The sequence below is a fragment of the Chiloscyllium plagiosum genome, unplaced genomic scaffold, assembly GCF_037043375.1.
Source record: "Chiloscyllium plagiosum isolate Xiang-an unplaced genomic scaffold, Cpla_swu_hap1 HiC_scaffold_29, whole genome shotgun sequence".
In the NCBI taxonomy this organism is placed as follows: Eukaryota; Metazoa; Chordata; class Chondrichthyes; order Orectolobiformes; family Hemiscylliidae; genus Chiloscyllium; species Chiloscyllium plagiosum.
This window is the reverse complement of record NW_028270167.1, coordinates 43,456,242-43,479,582: the sequence shown is the minus strand read 5'-3', so window position 1 is coordinate 43,479,582 and position 23,341 is coordinate 43,456,242. Positions and strand designations below refer to the sequence as shown.

General features: G+C 41.3%; 1 protein-coding gene across 2 annotated transcripts in view; it reads left to right on the top strand.

The window, feature by feature from the left end:
* The window catches only part of endou (endonuclease, polyU-specific), a 66,210-nt gene extending 44,860 nt beyond the window's left edge, over positions 1 to 21,350 (top strand). For both annotated transcript variants that reach the window (XM_043676426.2, XM_087976544.1), the window contains 4 exons: positions 2,689 to 2,802; positions 9,009 to 9,115; positions 13,371 to 13,513; positions 21,176 to 21,350. In XM_043676426.2, the coding sequence (XP_043532361.1) occupies positions 2,689 to 2,802; positions 9,009 to 9,115; positions 13,371 to 13,513; positions 21,176 to 21,290 (479 nt within the window). In that variant the 3' untranslated portion in view covers positions 21,291 to 21,350. The remainder of the gene's footprint in view (positions 1 to 2,688; positions 2,803 to 9,008; positions 9,116 to 13,370; positions 13,514 to 21,175) is intronic.
* Positions 21,351 to 23,341: the final 1,991 nt, after the last annotated feature.

Sequence of the window (23,341 nt, the reverse complement as noted above, 5' to 3'; positions counted from 1 at the left end):
CACTACTGTATCAACATCTCTCTGTAAGAATAAATCTCTCTTAAGACTGAAATAACTACACAGAGGCCAGTTTCTGTCACCAAGTCACCCTTTATTTACTTTTGCACAGTACACTGTCTGGCCAGCCAGCTCAGAGTCAGTCCTTAACTGAGGAGATTCTAATTTTTTTATTATCTTTTTCCCACACTACTGTCAAACAGCAGCAGTGCTTATTTCTCCCCAGCACACATGTTATGTGTGAGTAGGTGTTGGACACAGTGAAGAAACATCAAGTCCAAAGAACTTTATTTGTATTCCACCATCAGGAATGTGACAAGCAGTGCCACATTTCTTAAGGGCAAAGCTTGCATGAATGAAAAAGTGAAGGGGATGGCAGGGGTTAAATCAAAATAGAGTTTGCAGGGGAAACAAAGCACTCCATGCTCTGTGGTGCCCACTTTTCCCTCTCCAGTTTATAAATCTTTATTCAATTTCCACCAGCAGGAAGAAAGGTAACACCCAAGTGGCCAGTGACAAGCAGTGCCCTTCTCATGAAAGGGCAATGCTGCGTGATCAAACAGTGAAGGGCAGGGCAGGGCAGGGCAGGGGCTAAATCAAAATAGAGTTGGCAGGGGAAACAAAGCACGGCACGCTCCGTGGTGCCCAGCTCTCCCTCTCCAGGTTATATTGCTCAGCCAAGGCTTTCCAGATTTTCCCAGGTTAACAACCCCAACCAAGAACTTTGTAGTCAACGAGGCCAATCTGATCCCAATCATACAAAGACACAGTACCATCACAAGAGTCTAAAGAATCTTGGAAGATGACCACCAATGCATCCACTATTTTTAATGCTAATTCCTGAAGTACTCTGGGGTGTTCATTATAAATCTATGGGGATTTATCAGCTTACGATCCCCTCAATTTCTCAAAGACCACTTCTTTACTAATATAGATTTGCTTTAGTTCTTCCCTGTCACTGAACCCTGTGTTCCTCAACATTTCTGATAAGTTATTCATGTCTTCCTTTTTATAGACAGAAGTGAAGCATAAATTTAGTTGTTAGCCATTTCTTTGTAAACTACTACTATATAAGCCACAAAGCAGTGAGAAAGATATAGAAGCACAATTCTGCAAGCAAATTAGACAAGCTTAAAAACTATAATTACCTTTTTTGTATTTACATGGGATGTGGGTATCATTGGCTCAGCAAGCATATATTGCCTATCCCTCGTTGCCTTCAAGAAAAAGCAAAGATAAGCTGCTTCCTTAAACTATTGCAGGTCATTTAGTGTATGCACAGTGGCACAGTAGTTAGCACTGTTGCCTCACAGCGCCAGAGACCCAGATTCAATTCTTGCCTCAGGCAACTGTCTGTGTGGAGTTTGCATATTTTCCCCGTGTCTATGTGGGTTTCCTCCGGGTGCTCCGGTTTCCTCCCACAGTCCAAAAATATGCAGGTTAGGTGAATTGGCCATGCTGAATTGCCCGTAGTGTTAGGTGAAGGGGTAAATTTAGAGTATGGGTCTGGGTGTGTTGCTCTTTGGAGGATTGGTATGGACTTGTTGGGCCGAAGAGCCTGTTTCCACATTGTAAATAATCTCATCTCAATCTCAACACCACAAGGGAAGGAGCTTCAAGACTTTGATCCAGCAATTTAAAGAAATGATAATATATTTCCAAGTCTGAATGTTGAGTTGCTTGGAAGAGAACGTGCAGGTGGTGGTGTTCCCATACATCTGACCTTGTTCTTCTAGATGGTAAAGGTCACAGGCTTGGAAAGTGCTGTTTAAGGATCCTTAGTGAATTTCTGCAGTGCATCTTGTAGATGATACACACTACTGCTACTGAGCGTTGGTGGTGGAGGGACTGCATGTTAGTGGATGTCGTGCTAGTCAAGCTATGGCAGAACCCAAACTGAGTTTCAATCTGCAGGTTATTACTCTAAATGCTTTCCCACAAATAAGGTTAAACTGACTGGCCTATAGTTGCTGGGCTTATCCTTAATCCTCTTTTGAGCAATAATGGAACATTTTCAATTCTCCACCTCTGATACCTTATCTGGGTCTGACGTGGATTGGAAAATTGTGGCTGTGTCTGCACAATTTCCATCCTTTGTAATGTAAATTGTGGGATATATATAAATAACATATTTTAATATTTACCACCATTGCTCAGTATCAGATGGCCATTCATACTGCATCAGCGGCAGCCAAAGAATAGATTGTTAACCTTAACATCGAACCACAACCACGTCCCCAGCCATACAGATTTATTTTACAAAACACTAAAATTTTTGCACTTTTTAAAAACAATATTCTGTTTGTTTATTCTTATGACTACAGTGAATAACTTCACTTCTTCACATTATGCCTAATCTACTATCTTGTTGCACTCTCACTTATCCTGTTTATCTGTTTGCAACATTTTTGTGCTATCCTCACATCTTGCATCCACATAACTTGGCATTGTCATCAAGTTTGGAGATATTACTCGGTGTCTCTTAGTTAAAATAATAAAATTGCAAATAGATGGGGCCCCAGTACTGACCCTTGTGACACAAGCTGTCATATGGAAAATATTGTTGTTCATGCTAATATTATTATTCCTAGTTCCATGAGACTTAACCTTGTCCACTAATCTTGAGTGTGACACTTTATAGGACACCTTTAGAAAGTTTTTTATAGCATATGTCTTATTTCTTGTTCACAGAAATGTATAATTCCATCGCAGAGTTTGAGGAGGACCTGAAGAAGATGTGGTTTGGTCTCTACTCTAGAGCCAACAACCTTCTTGATTCCAGCGGCTTTGAACATATTTTTTCAGGTATGCAATGGTTTTGAAAAGTCTGAGTGAACTTCTCACATTCATTATTGCAGCGCCTGACACTGAAAATCACTGCCACACCTTGAATATAGAGATTAGCTACCTTAGTGTTGTAACAACCCAAAAACTCAAAATAGGGTTTGACATCTTTGCCATCACACACACTCTCACCATTAGATTCTTCTTCACAAATTCAACACAAAATTCGCCAGCACACTCACTGCTAGATTCATTCTCACTCACTCACCAGTAGTTTCTCTTTCCCCACATTCACCATCATACTCTCACCGACGCAAAATTCTCATGGGAACAGTGACGGTGATGTAGTGGTCCAGTCATCCTTATTCCTATGTCGGTCTTCTTATCATTTTCCTATATCAGCATGTTCAGAGCTGTTATTACAGATGGGACTTGAACCCAGGTCACCTGGTTCAGAAATAGGAACACTGCCACAAGAGCTTGCTCAGTCTGTTTGGCTGTGCAATTTTAATTCCCCAAGGTGACCATCTAATTTCCTTCTGAAATAATTGATTCTGTGTCCTTCCCCCTTATGGACAGCAAGTTCCAGGTTGTTAAAATTCATTGCATTGAAGGTTTTTCCTCTCATCCCTCTTGCACACTTGCCCAAAGCCTGCTTCAAGACTCATACAGTACAGAAGAAGGCCATTGTCTCTGTACCAGCTCCCTGAAGGGCTACCCAACTAATCTCATTATTTTAAATATATCCTTCTAAATGTAAGTTTCTAAATATATCCAGTAACTTTCAAATATATATCCAGCTCTATTATGAAACTTCCTATGGAATCTGCCTTCACTACTCTGCCAGGCAGCGATTGCAAATGCAAGCAACTCTGGAGTAAAGGTGGAGTAAGTAGCTCATGTTGTTCCTCTGTTCGAAAAGGGAACTATGGATAATCCAGGAAATTATAGATGGGTGAGTCTCGCGCCAGTGTTTGGGAAGCTATTGGAGAGGATTCTTAGGGATAGAATTTATGCAAATTTGGAAAAGCATGGTCCTGTTAGGCACAGTTTGCATGACTTTGCACGGGATAGGTCATGACTTACTACCTTGATTGACTTTTTGAGGAGGTAATGAGAGTGAGCGATGAGGTTAGAGCAGTGGATGCTATTTACATGGATTTTAGAAAGACTTTCAACAGAATCCCTCATGGTATGCTCATCCAGAAGACTAAGATGCATGGGATCCATGGATGCAAAACCTGCTGGCACATCAATGTGCTCACCTCCACCCAGGGCCCTAAACAGTCTTTTCAGGTGAGACAGAGGTTCATCCACCTATCCTCCAACCTTGTTTACTGCATCAGGTGATCCCAAAGTGGTCTTCTCTATATCAAGGAGACTGAACATAAACCTCCCAGTCACCGCCCATTTTAATTCCCCCAACCACTCCCTTTCCGACATGACCATCCTTGGTCTCTTCCATTACTACATCGAACCACACCACAAATTAGAGGAACAATGCCTCATCTTTCTCCTGGGCAGTTTTCCAATTTCAAGTAACTCCCTTCCCAGCATCTCCCCCCATTTCACTCGTCCCTGCCACCAAATGGATTCATTACTCCTATTGACCAACCAGTTTGTACCCTTCACTTATCCCCACGTCACCACCCTGCCCCTCCCACCCCTTTATCTGTAGCTCCCCCTATACCCACCCCCAGTCCTGAAGAAGGGTTGCACCCGAAACGTCAACTTCTCCACCTCCTGATGGCTTGCTGTGTTCTTCCAGCCTCCTGCCTGTCTACAGTGACTTGGCAATTTGGATTCTAAATTGGCTTGCCCATAGAAGACAGAGGGTAGTGGTAGAAGGGTGTTTTCCATGACTAGTGGTGTTCCACAGGATTCTACACTGGGACCTCTGCAGTTTGTGATTTATAAAAGTGACTTGAAGGAAAATGTAGAGGGGTGGTTACTAAGATTGGTGGACTTGTCGATAGTGTAAATCAGTTACATATAGGAGATTAGTCCAGGCAAGTGTCAAGTGTTGCACTTTGGGAGATGAAATGTTAGGGGAAAGTCTACAGTTAATGGCAGGACTCTTAACAGCATTGATGTACAGAGGGATCTTGGGGTCCTCGTCCATAGCTCCCTGAAAGTGGCCACACAAGTAGATAAGATGGTAAAGAAGGCATATGACACGCTTGCCTTTATTGATCAGGACATTGTGTATAACAGTCAGGAAGTAATGTTGCAGCTTTATAAAAATTGGTTAAGCCATACATAGAGTATTACATTTAATTCTGGTCACCACACTACAGAAAGAATGTGGAGGGTTTGGAGAAGATGCAAAAGAATTTTATCAGGATGCTGCCTTGATTAGAGGTTATGAGCTTTAAGAAGAGGCTAGACAAACCAGGGTTGTTTTCTCTAGAGCAGTGGGGAGTCCTGAAAGAAGTTTCTAAAAGTATGAGAGGCATTGAAAGAGGTGACAGTCAGAATATTCTTCCCAGGGTTGACATGGATAAATGAGCTGAAAAATGCTGATGGAGTTTAATCCGGATAAATGTGAAGTATGCATTTTGATACAATAAACAAGGGTAGGCTTATACATTTAATGGTAGGGCCTTGGGTATTGCTGTAGAACAGAGCACCTAGGGGTGCAGGTACATAATCCTTTGAAGCTTGTGTCACATATAGACAAAGTGGTTAAAAAGGCATTTGGCATGCTTGCATTCATTGCTTAGTCCTTAGAGGATAAGAATTGGAAAGTCTTGTTGAGTTTGTTCAGCGCATTGGTGAGGCCTCCTTGGGAATACTGTGTCCAGTTCTGTCACCTGTTTAAAGGAAGGATATTATTAAACTAGAGAGGGTTCAGAAGAGATTTATCAGAATGTTGCTGGGTATGGAAAGTTTGACATAAAGTTTGACAGGCTGAATAGGATGGGACTTTTTTCACCAAAGTGTAGGAGGTTGAGAGGTGACCTGGTAGAACTTTAAAAACTAATGAGAGGTATACACAGAATTAAGGTAGTTGCCTTTTCTCTAGGATGGGGGATTTCAAAACTTGGGGACACATTTTTAAATTGAGTGGAGAAAGTTTTTAAAAATACATGAGAAGCTTTGTTTTACACAGAAGATGGTGAACATGTGGAGTGAACTTCCTGAGGAAATGGTGGATGTGGATACAATTACAATACAATTACAATTACATTTGGATAGATACATGAATGGGAAAGGTTTGAAGGGATATGGGCCAAGAGCAGGCAGGTGGAACCAGTTTAGTTTGGGATTATGGTCGACATGGACTGCTTGGATCAAAAGGTCTATTTCCATGCTGTGTGACAATAGAGTACCGTGACCAAATGACTAGAGAACATTTTAAGGAAAGAGGAGTAAAGTTCAAAGGAGATGTGAGAGGCAATTATTTTACACAGGGAGGTAGGTGTATAGAACGTGCTGCCTGGGGAGGCAGATATGAGAGGGGAGTTAAGGGACATTTAGATACGCACATGAATATGCAAGGAATGGAGGGATATGGACCATGAGCAGGCAGAAGGGATTAAATTAACTTGCTAAACTTGTTAAATGTACTCTGGGTGGCAGATTTCAATGTCCAACAGCAAGAGTATCTCACCAGCAGCACTACTGATCGAGCTGGTCAGCTCCTAAAGGATGTAGCTGCTAGAAACGATTTGCAGCAGATGATGAGGGAACTAGCACGAGGGAAAAACATACTTGACTCCATCCTTAGCAATCTACAGCTGCACATACATTTATCTGTTGTTGTATCCGTAAGAGTGACCACAGACACTCCTTTTGGTGACAAAGTTCTGCCTTCACATTGAAAATCCTCTACATTGTGTTGTGGGGCATTATCACTATACTAAATAGGCCAAACGTTGAACGATTTAGCAATGTGACTGGGCATCCCTGAAGCGCTGTGGGCCATCAACAGCAGAATTATACTTGGACACAAACTGCATCCTCATGGTCCAGGGGATCAACCATATTTCAGTGGAGAGTGCAGGAGCGCAAGGCCTGAGTAGCACCAGGCATACCTAAAACTGAGATGTCAACCTAGTGAAGCTACCAAACAGGACTACTTGCATATGAAACAACATAGCAGTAAGTGATAGACAGAGCTAAATGAACCCACAGAAAAATGGATCAGATCTAAGTTCTGCAGTCCTATCACATAGGTGAATAGTGGTGGACAATTAAACAACTTACTGAAGGAGGTGGCTCCACAATATCCCCATTCTCAATTATTCTTCTATAACTTTGGCTATTTTAAAAATTTATCGCGCTCAGCAATTCCAGTTATTTCATTTGCAAACAAGCTGTTAACTTTAATGAAAGTTAATGAAGACCAGTTGATATTTCTAACGAGCATCAACCTTTTTTTTCTCTGGGCCTGGTCAGTAAGCAGAATGTCTGGGGTGCTTGGGAGGGTCAGGTGTCACGTTGGGTTGGAGGTGGGAAGGGTAGCAGGTGAGTTGGGCCCTTAGTTTTAGAGTTAGCTAGGAATTAGCAAATTTTATTCTTACTTTTCCTAGACATCTATGTAGTTGGAAGCTACAGGCATCTCTGAACCTAACTCACCTGGAGGCATTTTTGGATGCTTCCAGGTACAGAGTAGTTGCCCTGAAATTTAAATTTGGCATCTTGTTCAGCACAATGTCATGGGCCAAAGTCCCGTGCTGCAGTCTTCTATGTTCTTTTTTGTAAAGAAGTTGTCCTTATCTCACCGCTAGTTGTTTTGCTGAAATTGTGACCTCCTAGTTAATGACACATAAACTGGTGGAAATATAATATTCTTCTCTACCCTGTCAAAATTGTTCATAATTTTGAACACCTCAATAAAGACACATTTTAATCTTTTCTACTCCAAGAGAGCAGAGTATTCCCCATGTCCTTGTATCATCAGCAAATGGAAATAGTTTTCCCTTGCCTAATTTATCCAAATTTGTCATTATTCTGTACATCTCTGCCAAATATCCCTTCAATCTCCTTTGTTAAAAGAATAACTTTGACATTCCTAACCTCACCATCTAACAAAAACATCCCATTCTAGAAACTATATTGGTCAATTTCCTCTGCACCCTCTCAAGAATCTTCACAAATTTCTTAAACCAGAAGTGGATACAGTACTCTATAGGGTGGCACAGTGGATTAGTGGTTAGCACTGTTGCCTCACAGCACCAGGATCCAGGTTCAATTCCACCCTTGGGTGACTGTCTGTATGGAGCTTGCACGTTCTCCCCATGTCTTCATGGATTTGCTTCAGTTTCTTCATATGGTCCAAAGATTTGCAGGTTAGGTGCATTGGCTGTGCTAAATTGCCCGTAATGTCCAGGGATATGCAGGCTAGATGGATTAGATTCCTGTGAATGGGAATTGCACGGTTCCGGGGATAGGGTAGGGTATGGATTTGGGTGGGATGCTCTTTGGAGGGTCAGTGTGACTTGATGGGCCGAATGACCCTGCTTTCATGCAGTGGGGATTCTATAATTTCTGGCTACTAATGATGCATGGTAAAGAACCTTTCTATCTCAGAGGAAAGCTGAAAATGTGTTGCTGGAAAAGCGCAGCAGGTCAGGCAGCATCCAAGGAACAGGAGAATCGATGTTTCGGGCATGAGTCCTTCTTCAGGAATGAGGAAAGTGTGTCCAGCAGGCTAAGATAAAAGGTAGGGAGGAGGGACTTGGGGGAGGGGCTTTGGAAATCGCATTTTCAGCTCTGATCTCCAGCATCTGCAGCCCTCACTTTCTCCTATCTCAGAGGAAAGTCAACCCTCCACTGGTTGGAGATGCAAAGGTTGATGGGTTGTGGTTGTGGGAAACCAATCACTGAGTCCTTAGGACTTTGCTAAAGAGCTCTTCAGGGTAGTGTCTTAGACCAATCTCCAGCTAATTCATCCTGACTTTCCTTCTTTCATAAGGACCAAGTGCTAGAAAATGAAACCAGAGTAGATAGGTACTGGACAAAATGAAAGACCTCTTTCCATGCTGTAAAACCCTGACTTCATAAGATCAGAAGTAAGATGTTATCTTATGATTGCATCATTACAGCCTGAACTATTACATCAACTTCTATAAGTTATACCTTACACTTACCAGCTGAACTCTGTGTCCTTTCACATTGTCCATCACTCAGGGCTGACCAGCTATAGTTTGGTTTATTGGGTTTATAGTTTGCTATTCTAGGTCATCCCAGGATTAATTTGCACAAAATTGTTTTGGAAACAGGTGAAGTGAAGAGAGGGAAGGTGTCTGGGTTCCACAGTTGGATCCGCTTCTACCTTGCCGAGCAGAATGGCGAACTGAATTATTACAGTTACAACTATGACGGACCAGTGAGTGATTGAGCTCGAAAGAGCATTTGACCACAATCTAACATCATTACATTTCTTTTCATCTCTGTACACTTTTCCTTCCCTTCAAATCTCAGAAGGCTAGTTGGTTGATTCAGTCCTTTGCTGTGGGGTTCTCAAGTCTGAAGCCTGACCTGCTGGATGGAGCCTGTCTCTGGATTGCAGCACCAATCCTTTCACCACCTCAGGAAGGATGGAAACTCTATAAATTGACTTTTGCTTTGGACGTGTAGTCAAGTGTACTGCACCTTGGACTTAGATCTGAGTGTAAACTAGATTATTTGTGTGGTCCAATCATACCTCACACTGACAATACAATACACGAGGAAAATAGTGAAAAGATAGTTTAGATGCATCACCCCAGTGTCTTACCAACCTCTCAAGAACTGATGGCTTTGTCTCATTGATTGGAAACAGAGTTGGAATGTGGTAATCACAGCTTCTGTGCTCCTGTCCTTGCCTACTGCATTTCAGATCTTGCTCTCTAAGGATCCTCCCCTGGGTAATGTGAAAGGTTGATGATCTCATCGATGGTCTCCACATGACAATGCAAGTTGTCTAAGAAGAGCAAGACTGAATACTTAATTCTGAGAATTTGCTAAGTGAGATAATTTGGGAAATTAAGTAAGGGAGAAGGTACTGTTCTGGGCCAAGAGTGAGACCCAAACACAATGAGACCTGAGAGCTGAAACTTGAAGGCATTAACTGGTAACTAATGAGTTTTAAGTATATTTAGTCACTCTAAACTGAAATAATTAAATATTACATAACACCAGATTATAGTCCAATAGGTTCATTTGGAAGCACAAGCTTTTGGACTGATGGTCCTTCATCAGGTAGGAGCTACCTGAGGAAGGAGCAGTGCTGTGAAAGTTAGCATTTCCAAATAAACCTGTTGGACTATAATCTGGTGTTGTGTGATTTTTAACCTTGTCCACCCCAGTCTAAAACCAGCACCTCCTCAATATAAACTGAAATAGTAGTTTAAACTATACTAGAGAGGTATAAATATTAAATTTAAAGTATATTTAGTTGAACTCCCATAATATAAGTATAGATATTCATTGATATTTCTTAACTTGAAATCTACTTATTTAAACAGAATAAAGATGGCAGGGCAGGTGATGTGTTGCAGCTATGTCATGTGGAAGCTGCTGAACACCGGCGTGATCCACAACAGCTAAATCTATAGTAAAGGTCTGTAACTCAAGGAGTGGAGAGTGTGGTGCTGGAAAAGCACAGCAGGTCAGGCAGTATGTGAAGAGCAGGAGAATCAACATTTCAGGCAAAAGTCCTTCATCAGGAAATAGCTCAAGGAACTTTGTCTTAGACATGATGACCTGGGCTCTGAGATTCAGAGATTGATGCATAAGGGAGGGGGAAAGATTAATTGGATTCTTTGTTCCAGAAGGCATTGAGACCCCTTAAATTTGGTGCAAGAGATTTGCTGCAAGATGAGATAGTGGAGAGTGAGACTGTAAGAGAGGCAGATATATGGATCCAGAAGATAACAATTGCAGAGTGCTAGTGCTTGGAATTGTTCAACAAGTTTGAAGCTCTTTCAGCTTTTGTGTCAAGAATGCTGGCTGCTAGATGGGTGAGCAAACTGACTACAATATGGGTGGCATGGTGGCTCAGTGGTTAGCAATGCTGCCTCACAGCGCCAGGGATCTGGGTTTGATTCCAGCCTCGGGCGACTGTCTGTGTGGAGTTTGCACATTCTCCCAGTGTCTGCATGGATGTCCTCCTGGTGCTCCAGTTTCCTCCCATAATCCAAAGATGTACAGGTTAGGTGAATTGGCCATGGTAAATTGCCCATCGTGTAGGTTATTAGGCAGGGGTAAATGTAGGGAAATGAGTCTGGGTGGGTTACTCTTTGGAGGGTCAGTGTGGACTTGTTGGACTGAAGGGCCTGTTTCCACACTGTCAGGATTCTAAAAAATACCATGGTGCAAGGATCCATTCAAGTGAAGGGAATGAAAAGGAATGTAGTTATACCAGACAATTGAATATTCAGATGAAAAGAGAAGTAGGTAGATACTTTAGCCGAGAGCTTTGAGTACTGATTCTGTTGTCTGCCAAGCTCCAAGTTAAGGATACCTTGGAGCTAGAAAGGAACTTGAAATGGGAAGGAAAGGATTCAGTTATCGTGCTCCATGTGGTTACCAACAACAACTAAGAAAAAAGTTCTGTTGAGGGAGTATGAGCAGTAAAAGACTAAATTGAAAAGTAAAACTATGAAAGTAATAATCTTTGGATTTCTACTTGAGTCATGAGCAGTGTGAGACTCAGAGATAAATATGGGAGAAATAATTGGGTTTTGATTCATGGCACTGATAGCAGGTTTAGGGAAGGTGAGAACTGTAGTGTTGGGACAACCTTTATCCAAACCATGTTGGGACCAATGTTTGGTAAATCATATCATTTGGACTGTTGACAGGGCTTTAAACCTAACAAAGGGGATGAGAGTTCACATGAGGGCAGATTTGGAAAATTTAAAAGAAAAGATAAAGTTATTATGATTAAAGATAACCAGAGTGTAACATGAAGAGAACAGGGAATATGATCAAAATGGAGTATATGGTCAAAAGCAGAATTAAAACATCTTTATCTAAATGCGCACAGCAATCATAAGAAGATTGATGAATTGACAACACAAATAGAAGTGATAGAATAGACTATGATATGAAAGCTGCTAAAGACACTTCTTACGAAGTGACCACATCTAGAACCTGGGTATTCAAAGTTATTTGACATTTCAGAAGGATAGGAAATAAGAGCAAGGAGATGAAGTGATTCTATTAATAAAGGATCAGAGGATCACAAAGTTGAATCTGAATCAGTTTGGATGTCGCTAAGGAAAGAAGTCAGTGGTGACATATGTTAGAGGGTCCCTGGCTGTAGCTACTCCACTCCCCTATCACTAGGTAACTAATCCAGAGACTCAAATAATGTTCTGGGGAACCCAGGATTGAATCCTGCCACAGCAGATGGTGGAATTTGTATTCTATACAAAATATCTACAGACAAGAAGCTACAATGATAATGGGACTTCTGTCAATTTTTGAAAAAAAAATGGTTTGGATCACTAATGCCCTTCAGGGAAGGAATCCGCCATCCTGATCTAATTTGGTTTACATGTGAATCCAGAGCCACAACGATGTGGTGGACTCTCAACTTCCCTTCAAAATGGCTTAGCAAGCCACTCAATCGTATCAATTGCTATGAAGTCTCAACAAAGAAATGAAACTGGACAGACCACCTAGCACTGACCTAGGAACTAGAAAAGTCAATGACAAAAACTGCCCTGTCAACCCTGCAGACTCCTCTTTACTAATATCTGGGGGCTAGTGACAAACTTTAGAAAGATGTCTCACAGACTGGTCAAGCAACAACCTGACAGTCATATTCACAGAATCATACCTTCTGGACAATGTCCCAGGCCCTACATCACTATTCAAGGATACATTCTCCCAGCAGGATAGATCCAGCAGAGGTAGTAGCATACAGTGTTACACAGTTGGGAGGGTGTTGCCCTGGAAGACCATAACATTAACTCTGGACCCCATGAGGTCTCATGGCTTCAGGTTAAACATGGGCAAGGTATCCTCCTGCTGATTGCCATGTACTGTCCTCTCTCGGGTGATGAATCATTACTCTTCCATGTTGATCAATACTCAGAGGAACCAGTGAGGGTGACAAGATGCTAAATGTACTTGGCATAGCGGATTCAGCCAATTAGTTTAAACTATATCCTGAAAAGTACCAAATTCCAATCAAGTTTGAATTGAGTATATTGATAATCTTAAAAGCCAATGACACAATCTGATGCTCTCAGGTGTAAGACCCAGAGAAAAATGAACAGTTGGGAGGTGAACTGCCAAGCCCCAGCATGTAAAATGACTGCCTGAAAAATAGCTCTCTTAGAAGTACCTTTATTGATCAGTAACCTGTGAAGCTGAATTCCTAAGAAGAAGAAAAGAATACACAGGAAGATCCAAATAGAAGAACCAAAAGCTGCCTGGTTTTGAGATAAGAAGTTTTGTTTCAACTATCAGGATAAGTTGCAATTGGACAGTCCAGAACAATGTTTTCTTCCCTTATGTCAAACACCGGCTGGAACTCTTGATTTGATTCCTGTGTAAGGTTCAAAAAGAACATTAGAAGAAGCTGTGTTGATCCAATTTTGCGGTTGTTAATTTCCAATAATTCTGATATCTTGTTCTATTTTTAATAGTGGACTAGCTATCCAGATGTGCTGGCAATGCAGTTTAACTGGAATGGATACTTCAAACAAGTGGGTTCAGAATTCATTGGCTCCAGTCCCGAATTTGACTTTGCCATTTATACTCTTTGCTTTATTGCAAGGCCAAATTCTCCGTAAGTATTACATAAAAACCAAGAGCAGGGTTAGATCATTTGGCCTTTCAACCATGCTCGACCATTTATAGAACATTTATAAAACATTACAGCGCAGTACAGGCCAGTTGGCCCTCGATATTGCGCCGACCGTGGAACCAATTTGAAGCTCATCTAACCTACACTATTCCATTTTCATCCACATGTGTATCCAATGACCATTTAAATGCCCTTAAAGTTGGCGAGTCTACTACTGTTGTAGGCAGGGCATTCCATGCCCTACTACTCGTCTGAGTAAAGAAACTACCTGTGACATCTGACCTATATCTATCATCCCTCAATGTAAAGCTATGTCCCCTCGTGCTAGCCATCACCATCCGAGGAAAAAGGCTTTCATTGTCCACACGATCTAACCCTCTGATTATTTTATGTATCTCAATTAAGTGGCCTCTCAACTTTCTTCTCTCCAACGAAAACAGCCTCTAATCCCTCAGCCTTTCCTCATAAGACCTTGCCTCCATACCAGGTAAAATCCTAGTAAATCTTCTCTGAACCCTTTCCAAAGCTTCCACATCCTTCCTATAATGCGGTGAGCAGAACTGTATGCAATACTCCAACTGCAGCCATACCGGAGTTTTGTACAGCTGCAGCATGACCTCATGGCTCTGAAACTCAGTCCCTATCCCAATAAAAGCTAACACACCGTATGCCTATAACCATGGGCGGCAACTTTCAGAGGTCTATGTACATGGACACTGAGATCCCTCCGCTCATCAACACTACCAAGAATCTTACCATTAGCCAAGTACTCTTTATTCCTGTTGCTCCTTACAAAGTAAATCATCTCACAAAGTAAATTCACTTTTATCTAGGTCTACCACCAAGCCTGCCTTCTGAAGTCGATCGAACAAGTCTGATAAATGCTGTAAATGTTCCCTTCATGAATGACTAAAAATTACCAGGTCATCATTATAGACAACACAGTTGGGTAATCTGGCAATGACCTTATTAGTTAGCCTCTGAAATGTGTCCGGAGCATTTTTCATACCAAATGGCATGACTTTAAACTGATACAGTCTATTTGGTGTTATGAAAGCAGACATTGCCTTTGCTTTCTCTGACAGGGATACCTGCCAGTAGCATCTGAACAAATCCAACTTAGAAATGTAAGTTTTCAACACAGTCTTCCAACCATGGAATTGGATATGTGTCAGTCTTTGTAACTGCATTGACTTTGCGATAGTCCATTCATAACCATTGAGTACCATCTGGCTTTGGGACTATGGGTGAGCTCCAGTCATTGTAACTCACTTCGATTATGCTACGTTGGAGAATACATTCTACCTCCTTCTGAACCTGTGCCAACTTTAGAGGGTTATGCCTATAAGGAAGTTGCTTAATTGGAGCAGCATCTCCTATATCTACATAATGCACAATTAGGTTAGTACTTCCCAGTTTATTTCTGCATATCTCTCCATGTGATAGTAATAACTCTTTCAGGTCAGTTCAGTTTTTCTCAGGAAGTTAACCCAATAATTTATCCCAATTTTTGACAACTTCCTCATTGTCCAATTTAATTTGTGGAATGTCCAATTCAGAATCCTCTGAACTTGATCTTCCTTCTGTGTTGTGACCATTAACACCTTCTCCGCTTGCTTTCCTTTCCTGGCAAAATACCTTTTGAGCATATTCACATGACACACTGTGAGATTGCTTCCTGTCTGGAGTCCGTATCAAGTAGCTCACTCACTTGATTTCCTTTCGATTTGATAAGGTCCACTAAATCTTGCTTTTAAAGGTTCACCTAATACTGGAAGTAATACTAATACACTATCCCCGATAGCAAAACTGTAAATTTGTGATTTCTTTTCTGCTTCCTGTTTCATTGCATTCTTCGATACTTTTAAATGCTGCCGAGACAACTCCCCAACTCTATTTAATTGTTCCCTAAAATTTGACACATAATCCAAATCTCTGATTTCTGACTTACTAATTTCTCCTTATCAATTTTAATGGTCCTCTCACTTCATGCCCAAAAACTAATACAAATGGACTGAATTTGGTCAATTCATTTGGTGTATCTCTGATCACAAAAAGCACAAACAGAATTCCTTTATCCCAATTATCTGGATAATTCTGACCATAAGCCCTAAAAATGGTCTTTAGTGTTTGATGCCATCTCTCTAGCGCTTCCTGCGATTCTAGATGGTGCATGGTATATTTGAATTATTTTATGCCTAAACTGTCCATACCTTCCTTGAATAGTTTGGATGTGACATGTGAGCTTTGAACTGACTGTATCTCTGTGAGTAGTCTGTATCTAGTAAAAAATTTGAGTGATTCCTCGGTAATCCTTTTAGCTGTGATATTGCCTAATGAAATGGCCTCTGGAAATCTCGTCAATATATCCATTATTGTTAACAAATACTGATTCTCACTTTTTGTTTGATGTAGGAGACCTATGCAATCAATTAAAACTCTTGTAAAAGATTCCTCAAATGCTGGAATAGGTCTTATTACTACTTGTGGTTTTCCAATTACCTGACATGTATGACACATTTGGCAATATTCAACTACATCCTTGTGCAGTCCAGGCCAGTAAAAATGCCTTTGTATTTTAGCCTGTGTTTTCCTCACTCCTAAATGACCTCCAAGTGGTAGCTCATGTGCCACTCGAACGCCTCCTTTCTATACCCACTGACAATACAATTATGTGAATTTCTGCCCATTTCTCATCTGCTTGAATATGTGGTGGTCTCCATTTCCTCATTAAGACATAATTTTTCAGGTAATAACACATAGGGATACATTCAGACTCTTTTCCTGTGTATGCCTTTTGATACAACTGCTTTAAATTTTTATCTTTCTGCTGTAACTCAATGAGCTCAGCAGATACTTGCAGGTTTACCTATTTGCTCCTGTTCTGTCCCACTTATATGACCAAAGACAGTCCGTGCTAATGCCACTTCAGCTTCCTTATCTGCGACCTTTGAACTCTCCTGCTTCAGCTCATGACTCTGTGATCAATCAGGGAAGATTCCTGGATAAACATCCTGAATTGCTTCAGTTGCCTGCATCTCCACTGGCCTTTCAACCAGAGTAGGCAGCATGCCCACCGGTGAATCAGCTATATCATTCACAAGGACAAATTATATTCCTGGAGCCAAGAGATTGTCCAGTACTGCTACCATAAATTCTTCACTCTTTTCTGGACACTCTAACTTCACTTTACATAATTGAGCGCTTTTGTCTCACCATGAACTCCTGTTATCAGTACCTTTTCTGGCAATAGTCCTTAAGCAGTACAAACTAAGAGGATCCTGTGTTCCTTCATATTGTAACTTCTTTACCTGCTACTTCTGGCCTATGTGAACAAACTTTACATTGCAAGTATATTTTTTAAGCAGATCTGGCACTTCCTCCTCAATCAAACTCTGTACACTCTGATGCAGCTTTCTAGCTTCCACTGTGCTTTCTGTTACTATTCCAACAAAACTTCCAGGCTTATCCTGCTTTCGCACGCCTGGCTTTCCTGTGCTTTTCCTTGCCCACCAGCACTATGATTTCATGTGGCCTACTTTACTGCAATGAAAACACCAGAACTTTTTAACTTCTTTGTCCCCTCCAAGGGTTTCTTTAATACCCTGTGGTAAGGTCTCTCTTCACTGAGACCTACTTTTCACTTGCCACGTGAGGTTTTCTCTTTTCCCCAACTTCTGTCCCTCATGGATTAAAATTAATTCGGGGTGTTTAACCATGATTTATTAACCAACTCATAATCATCAGCCACTTCAACTGCTGACCTCACCATTTTAACTCTTCCACATGAGTTTCCATTATGTTAGGCAGTGAATTTTTGAACTCCTCAAAAATAATTGTCTCTCTAAGTTTGCTCTATTTTTAAAGCTCTTGTCCACTCATCAAAATTAGTTTGTTTGATTCTTTCAAACTCAATCTGGATTTGACCAGAGTTCCTCCTTAGATTCCTGAAACGTTGTCTATAGGCATCTGATACAAGCTCAGATCCACTTATGATAGCTTTTTTCACCTCCTCATACTCCCTAGCTACCTCCTCTAATCGTGATGTGAATATCTCATTAGCTCTACCGACAAGTTTGGTCTGGATCAACAAAACCCACATGGTCACTGGCTACTGCATTTGTTTAGCTACTTTTTCCAAATTAGATGAAAAGGATTTCACATCCTTCTCATTACATCTAGGCAATGCTTGATCATACTTAAACTCACACCAGGCTTTTGACAACCAGGGGCTTGCTCCTCCTCACTAAGCTGATCTTCAGCCTTTCTCTCCATTTTTTTATGCTCACTTCCCTTTTTAAGTGTCAATTTCTGAAGTTCTAACTCTCTCTCTTTTTCTTTCTCTTTTGGTAAAGCCCTTCATTTATTTTCTACTGATTTTAATCATAACTCAAATCGTTTCATTTCTGCTTCTAACTAAAGCTTCTTCATTTGCAATTGAGGTTTAGCTATTTCTACAGATCCTGATGGAGTTTCCAGCAAATTTAAATGCTGAGCCAATGCTGCAATCATCTCTAGGAGGTATCTTCAACCTCAGCTTGTCTATTAATTCCCGCAGCTTGGTCTTACTTGCCTATCGTAAAACCATCAAGGTCACCTCTTCCACCTCCAGAAACTCCTTGGTGACTGAAATAGCCATGCTATCCAAGCACTGTTTAAACCAATCAAACCAACACGCAAACTAAAAGACAGTCATACCTACCACTCACTGTTTAAATCCTGCAAAGAGCCCCTGGTCTGTTATGGACTAGGCTAGACCCCTCAAAACCTCTTTCAGCAGGTAGCCCAGACCATAACCTTGCTATTTGTTTAGCTAGGTGTGTAGTGGATATTCCTGGTGTGAATTAGCTGGGTCGACTGCCAAGTTTTAAACAAACAAAATTCATTTACAAAATTACAGAACGAAACACAAAGAACAGAAAATAGAATACCCGATAAGTTATCCTATCCAAACCCGAATTTTAATGACGCTGTTCCAAAAACATGCACTTCCCTGAGCATAAACAGTAAAACACGGCACAGGCAACTCACAGTTCAAAATCACAAGGGCAGAAGGAGAGAGAGTACCCAGCTTTTCTTTACACACACACTGCTGAACTGAACCAATAAACCTCAGCTGCCAGGACTGCCCATTCCCCTTTCATTATACAAGTCATTTCTAAAACATGAGAGACTTTGGCCTGAGATATCATCTGTTTAGGGGTAAACAAAATGGGCCCCAATAAACCATTCATCTCTGCACCAACTCAGCACTATGACCCCTCTGATAAAAATCAAGGGTACAGTCACTTTGAGAAAAAGGAACAGACTTGCAACATGCCCTTACTGCCACCCAGTTTTCTTATCCCTTGCAATACAAATAACTAACTTCCTCCTCAAAGGCATTCCAGAAAATGTAAACATCAATGGCTAGAATAGAATAGAAACCCTACAGTGTGGAAACAGGCCTTTCGGCTCAGCAAGTCCACACTGACTGTTTGAAAGTAATCTACCTTCAACTCTTCCCCTACATATACACCTGACTAATGCACCTAACCTACACATCCCTGAACACTGTGGACAATTTAGCATGGCCAATTCTCCCAACCTGCACATCTTTGGATTGTGGGAGGAAACCGTAGCATCTGGAGGAAACCCACACAGCCACGGGGAGAATGTGAAACCTCCACACAGTTGCCCGAGGGTGGAATCAATCCCAGGTCACTGGTGCTGTAAGGAAGCACTCCTGACCACTGAGCCACCGTGCCAGCTAGGACACATTAAAATACAACATCTCATGCACTTCTAATGTGGAAACTTGTCTGAGTGCATGTCACAGTGCTGTATTGAAACAAAGACCGAATATTAAGTCAAAGAATGACATATTGGGAAGTATCAAAAGATTGATTAAAGAGATATCAGCTTAGAAATCAGCTCCAGGAATCTTTTTTGCCTGCCCCCCCCCCGCCTTTCAGAGTTTATGGTGTAATTTGTTGAAGGCTTGGTCACCATGGGATAATGAAGGAAATGGGAGGTGAACTAAAGGCTAAACTAATTCGATTTCAAATTTAGGGTGGTGAGAACTGGAAAAGATTATAAAAAGAGCATGGTAAGGCCATGGAGGGATTTATACAAATGATCATTTCAAACTAGAATTATTACTGGACAGGAATTGCCATAAGTCAGGAAAGATAGAAATGGTGGATGGTTTGGTTCGTGCTGTGGAATGCCAGTTTTTTTGACGGACTGCAGTATATGGTAAGTGGGTGATAAATTAGTTGACTGCATTACTCAGTTCATTAATAGAACAATACAACGCAGAACAGGCTCTTCGGCCCTCGATGTTGCGCCGACCTGTGAACTATTCTCAGCTCGTCCCCCTACACTATCCCAAAATCATCCATGTGCTTATCTAAGGATTGTTTAAATCTCCCCAATGTGGCTGAGTTGACTACCTTAGCAGGTAGGGCATTCCAGGCCCATACCACTCTCTGCGTAAAGAACTTGCCTCTGACATCTGTCTTAAATCTATCACCCCTCAATTTGTAGTTGTGCCCTCTCAAGCTGATGTCATCATCCTAGGAAAAAGACTTTCACTGTTTACCCTATCTAATCCTCTGATCATCTTGTATGTCTCTATCAAATTCCCCCTTAGCCTTCTTCTCTCCAATGAGAACAGACCCAAGTCTCTCAGCCTTTCCTCATAAGACCTTCCCTCCAGAACAGGCAACATCCTGGTAAATCTCCTCTGACTTTTTCCAATGCTTCCACATCCTTTTTGTAATGGGGCGACCAGAACTGTACACAATATTCCAAGTGTGGCTGCACCAGCGTTTTGTATAGTTGCAGCATGATATTGCGGTTCTGGAACTCAATCCCTCTACCAATGAAACCTAACACACCGTATGCCTTCTTACCAGCACTATCCACCTGGGTGGTCCCCCTGCAACCTGTAACATTCTTCCAAACTGTCCACTATTCCACAAACTTTAGTGTCGTCTGCAAATTTACTAATCCATCCACCTATGCTTGCATCTAAGTCATTTATAAAAATGACAAACAGCAGTGGTCCCAAAACAGATCCTTGTGGCACAGTAACTGGACTCCAGACTGAATATTTTCCATCAACCACCACTTGCTACCTTCTTCCAGAAAGCCAGTTTCTAATCCAAACTGCTAAATCACCCTCAATTCCATGCCTCTGCATTTTCTCCATCAGCCTACCATGTGGAACGTTATCAAAGGCTTTACTGAAGTCCAAGTATACCACCTCAACTGCCCTACCTTCATCTACATGCTTGGTCACCTTCTCAAAAAATTCAATGAGGTTTGTGAGACACAACCTACCCTTGATGAAACCACATTGACTATTTGAAATCAAATTGGTGCTTGCTAGATGATTATAAATCTTATCTCTGATAATCCTTTCCAAAACCTTTCCTATAACAGAAGTAAGGCTCACTGGTCTAGAGGTAAGGCTCACTAATCTCCATTCATGACCACTGATTGCTTATACTGTGATATGGGTTGTTTGGAGGGGATATAAATGCCCCAAATCTATCAAAATGAATATGCTGAGCCTGTCAGAATAAGCCAGTAGACCATGCATTGCCGAGGTGATGATACCAGGACTGCTGGCCTTAGTAACTATTTTGTTTTCTGCAGGTGTACAGTGAAGCTTGGCAGGAACACCATGAAAATTCAGACATACACCTGGACCAAGTCCACATATGGAAATGGGAAGAAATATGTAGCATCAGCTTTCCCTCTAACTCCGTAACAGGAGCAGAATTCTTTCGTTATCATAATCTGATAGAAAATAAAGAAGATTGCTCTGCAAGTCTTTGTGTCACAATGTGGATTAGATTTGATTTTGTTCTCTGCAGGAATCAACTTTATCAGAGCCAACCACACTCGTGCTGTCTCCTCTCCATGGTGCCCATTCCACAGCATATGCTAAATCAACCTGCTGCACTGCTTCTCATTGATACTCAGTTTGGGTTCCATTAGGCCCTGACTTTGTTGTAGTCTTGGTCCAAATGAGGAGAAAAGAACTAATATCCAGAGGGAGGTGAGAGTGGCTGCCCTTGACATCAATACCATATTTGACTAAGGGTGGCATAGAACAAGCCCTTTAGCCCAAGATGTTGTGCTGAACATGATGCCAAATTAAACTAATGGCTACTGCCTCCCTTAGTCCATTGCAATATGGTGTGAATTATACTATAAATGGCAGAACCCTTATGAACATTGACATACAGGCAGATCTGGGCTTACAGGTCACAGTTCCCTAAAAGTGGCAACACTTTTGGCCAAGGTGATTGAGAAGGCATATGATATGCTTGTCTTCATCAGACAGGGCATGGAGTACAAGAGTTGGCAAACCATGTTGCAACTATATTAAACCCTTGTTAGGTTACGTTTGGTATATTGTATGCAGTTTTGCTCACCACACTACAGAAGGAAATGGAAACTTTGGAGAGATGCAGAGAACGTTCACCAGGATGTTGCCTAGTCTCGATGGTATTGGCTATGAGGAAAGGCTAAAAAAACTGGATTGTTTTCACTAGAAATACAGCAGCTGAGAGGAGACCTGACAGAGGTCTACAAACTTATAAGAGGCATAGTTAGGGTGGATAGTCAGAGGCTTTTTTCCCAGGATTGAAGTTTCAATTACAAGAGGGCATAAGTTCAAGGTTAAAGGTGGAAACTTTAAGGGAGGTGTGCGAGGAAAATGTTTCAAAGAGTGTTAGGAGCCACAATGCACTGCTAGAACCCAGGCATCTTGGCAACATTTAGGAGGAATTTGGACAATTGCATGAATATGGAGAGAATAGAGGAATACAGACTGAATAAGGGCAGAAGATTTGTGTTTTACTTTAGTTAGGGCATGAAGATCAGCACAGCTTGGAGGGCCAAAGGGCTGTACTTTTGTTCTTTTTGTGTCTAAAAGTCCCTTAAAACACCCCCTATTGAATTTGCCTCTATCATCGACCCTAACAGCATATTCCAGATACCTACCATTCTCTGTGTAAAAAAAAAACTTAGCCTTCACATCTTTGATCTTTTCCCCCTCTCACCTGAAATACATGTTCCCAGTATTAAATGTTTCAGCTCTAAGGAAAAAGATTCTGACTGTCAACCCTATCTTTGCATCTTCTATTTTATAGACTTCCATCAAGTCTCCACTCAGCCTCTGCCTCTCCAAAGAAAATAATTCAGCTTTTTCTCACCTCTCGTCATGCCCATAATTCAGGCAGCAGACTTCTTTTGCACACTCTCCAAAGCTTCCACATCCTTCCTGTAATGTGATGATCAGAATTGAATGCAATACCTTAAGTGTCGCCTAAGCAAAGTCTTATAAAACTGCAACATGACATCTTGACACTTGTACTTAATTCCCTGATGAATAAAGGTAAGCATGTTATATGCCTTCTTTATCACCCTATCTACTTGCGTGGCCACTTTCAGGGAGCTATAGTCTTTCTGTTCAGGGTCCTGTCATTAACAGTATACTTCTCCTTAACATTTGATCTCCCAGAGTGATCTCCCAGCACCTCACACTTGCCCAGATTAAACTCCATCTGCTATTTTTCACCTATATCTGCAACTGATCTATATACCACACTGTCTTTTGGTAACCTTCAACCATAACTCCCATAATCATTGTGTCATCTCCAAACTTACTGTTAGAAACAAAAATCTCTTCTCAATAATCGCTCTAGACAAATTCAGGAAAACAAAGTTTTATTAACAAGTCAAGTCTGCAGAGTCGGGCACCCTTAAAGAAAAGGCGCGCTGAGGCTTACAAAGTCTCCCATTATATACAGC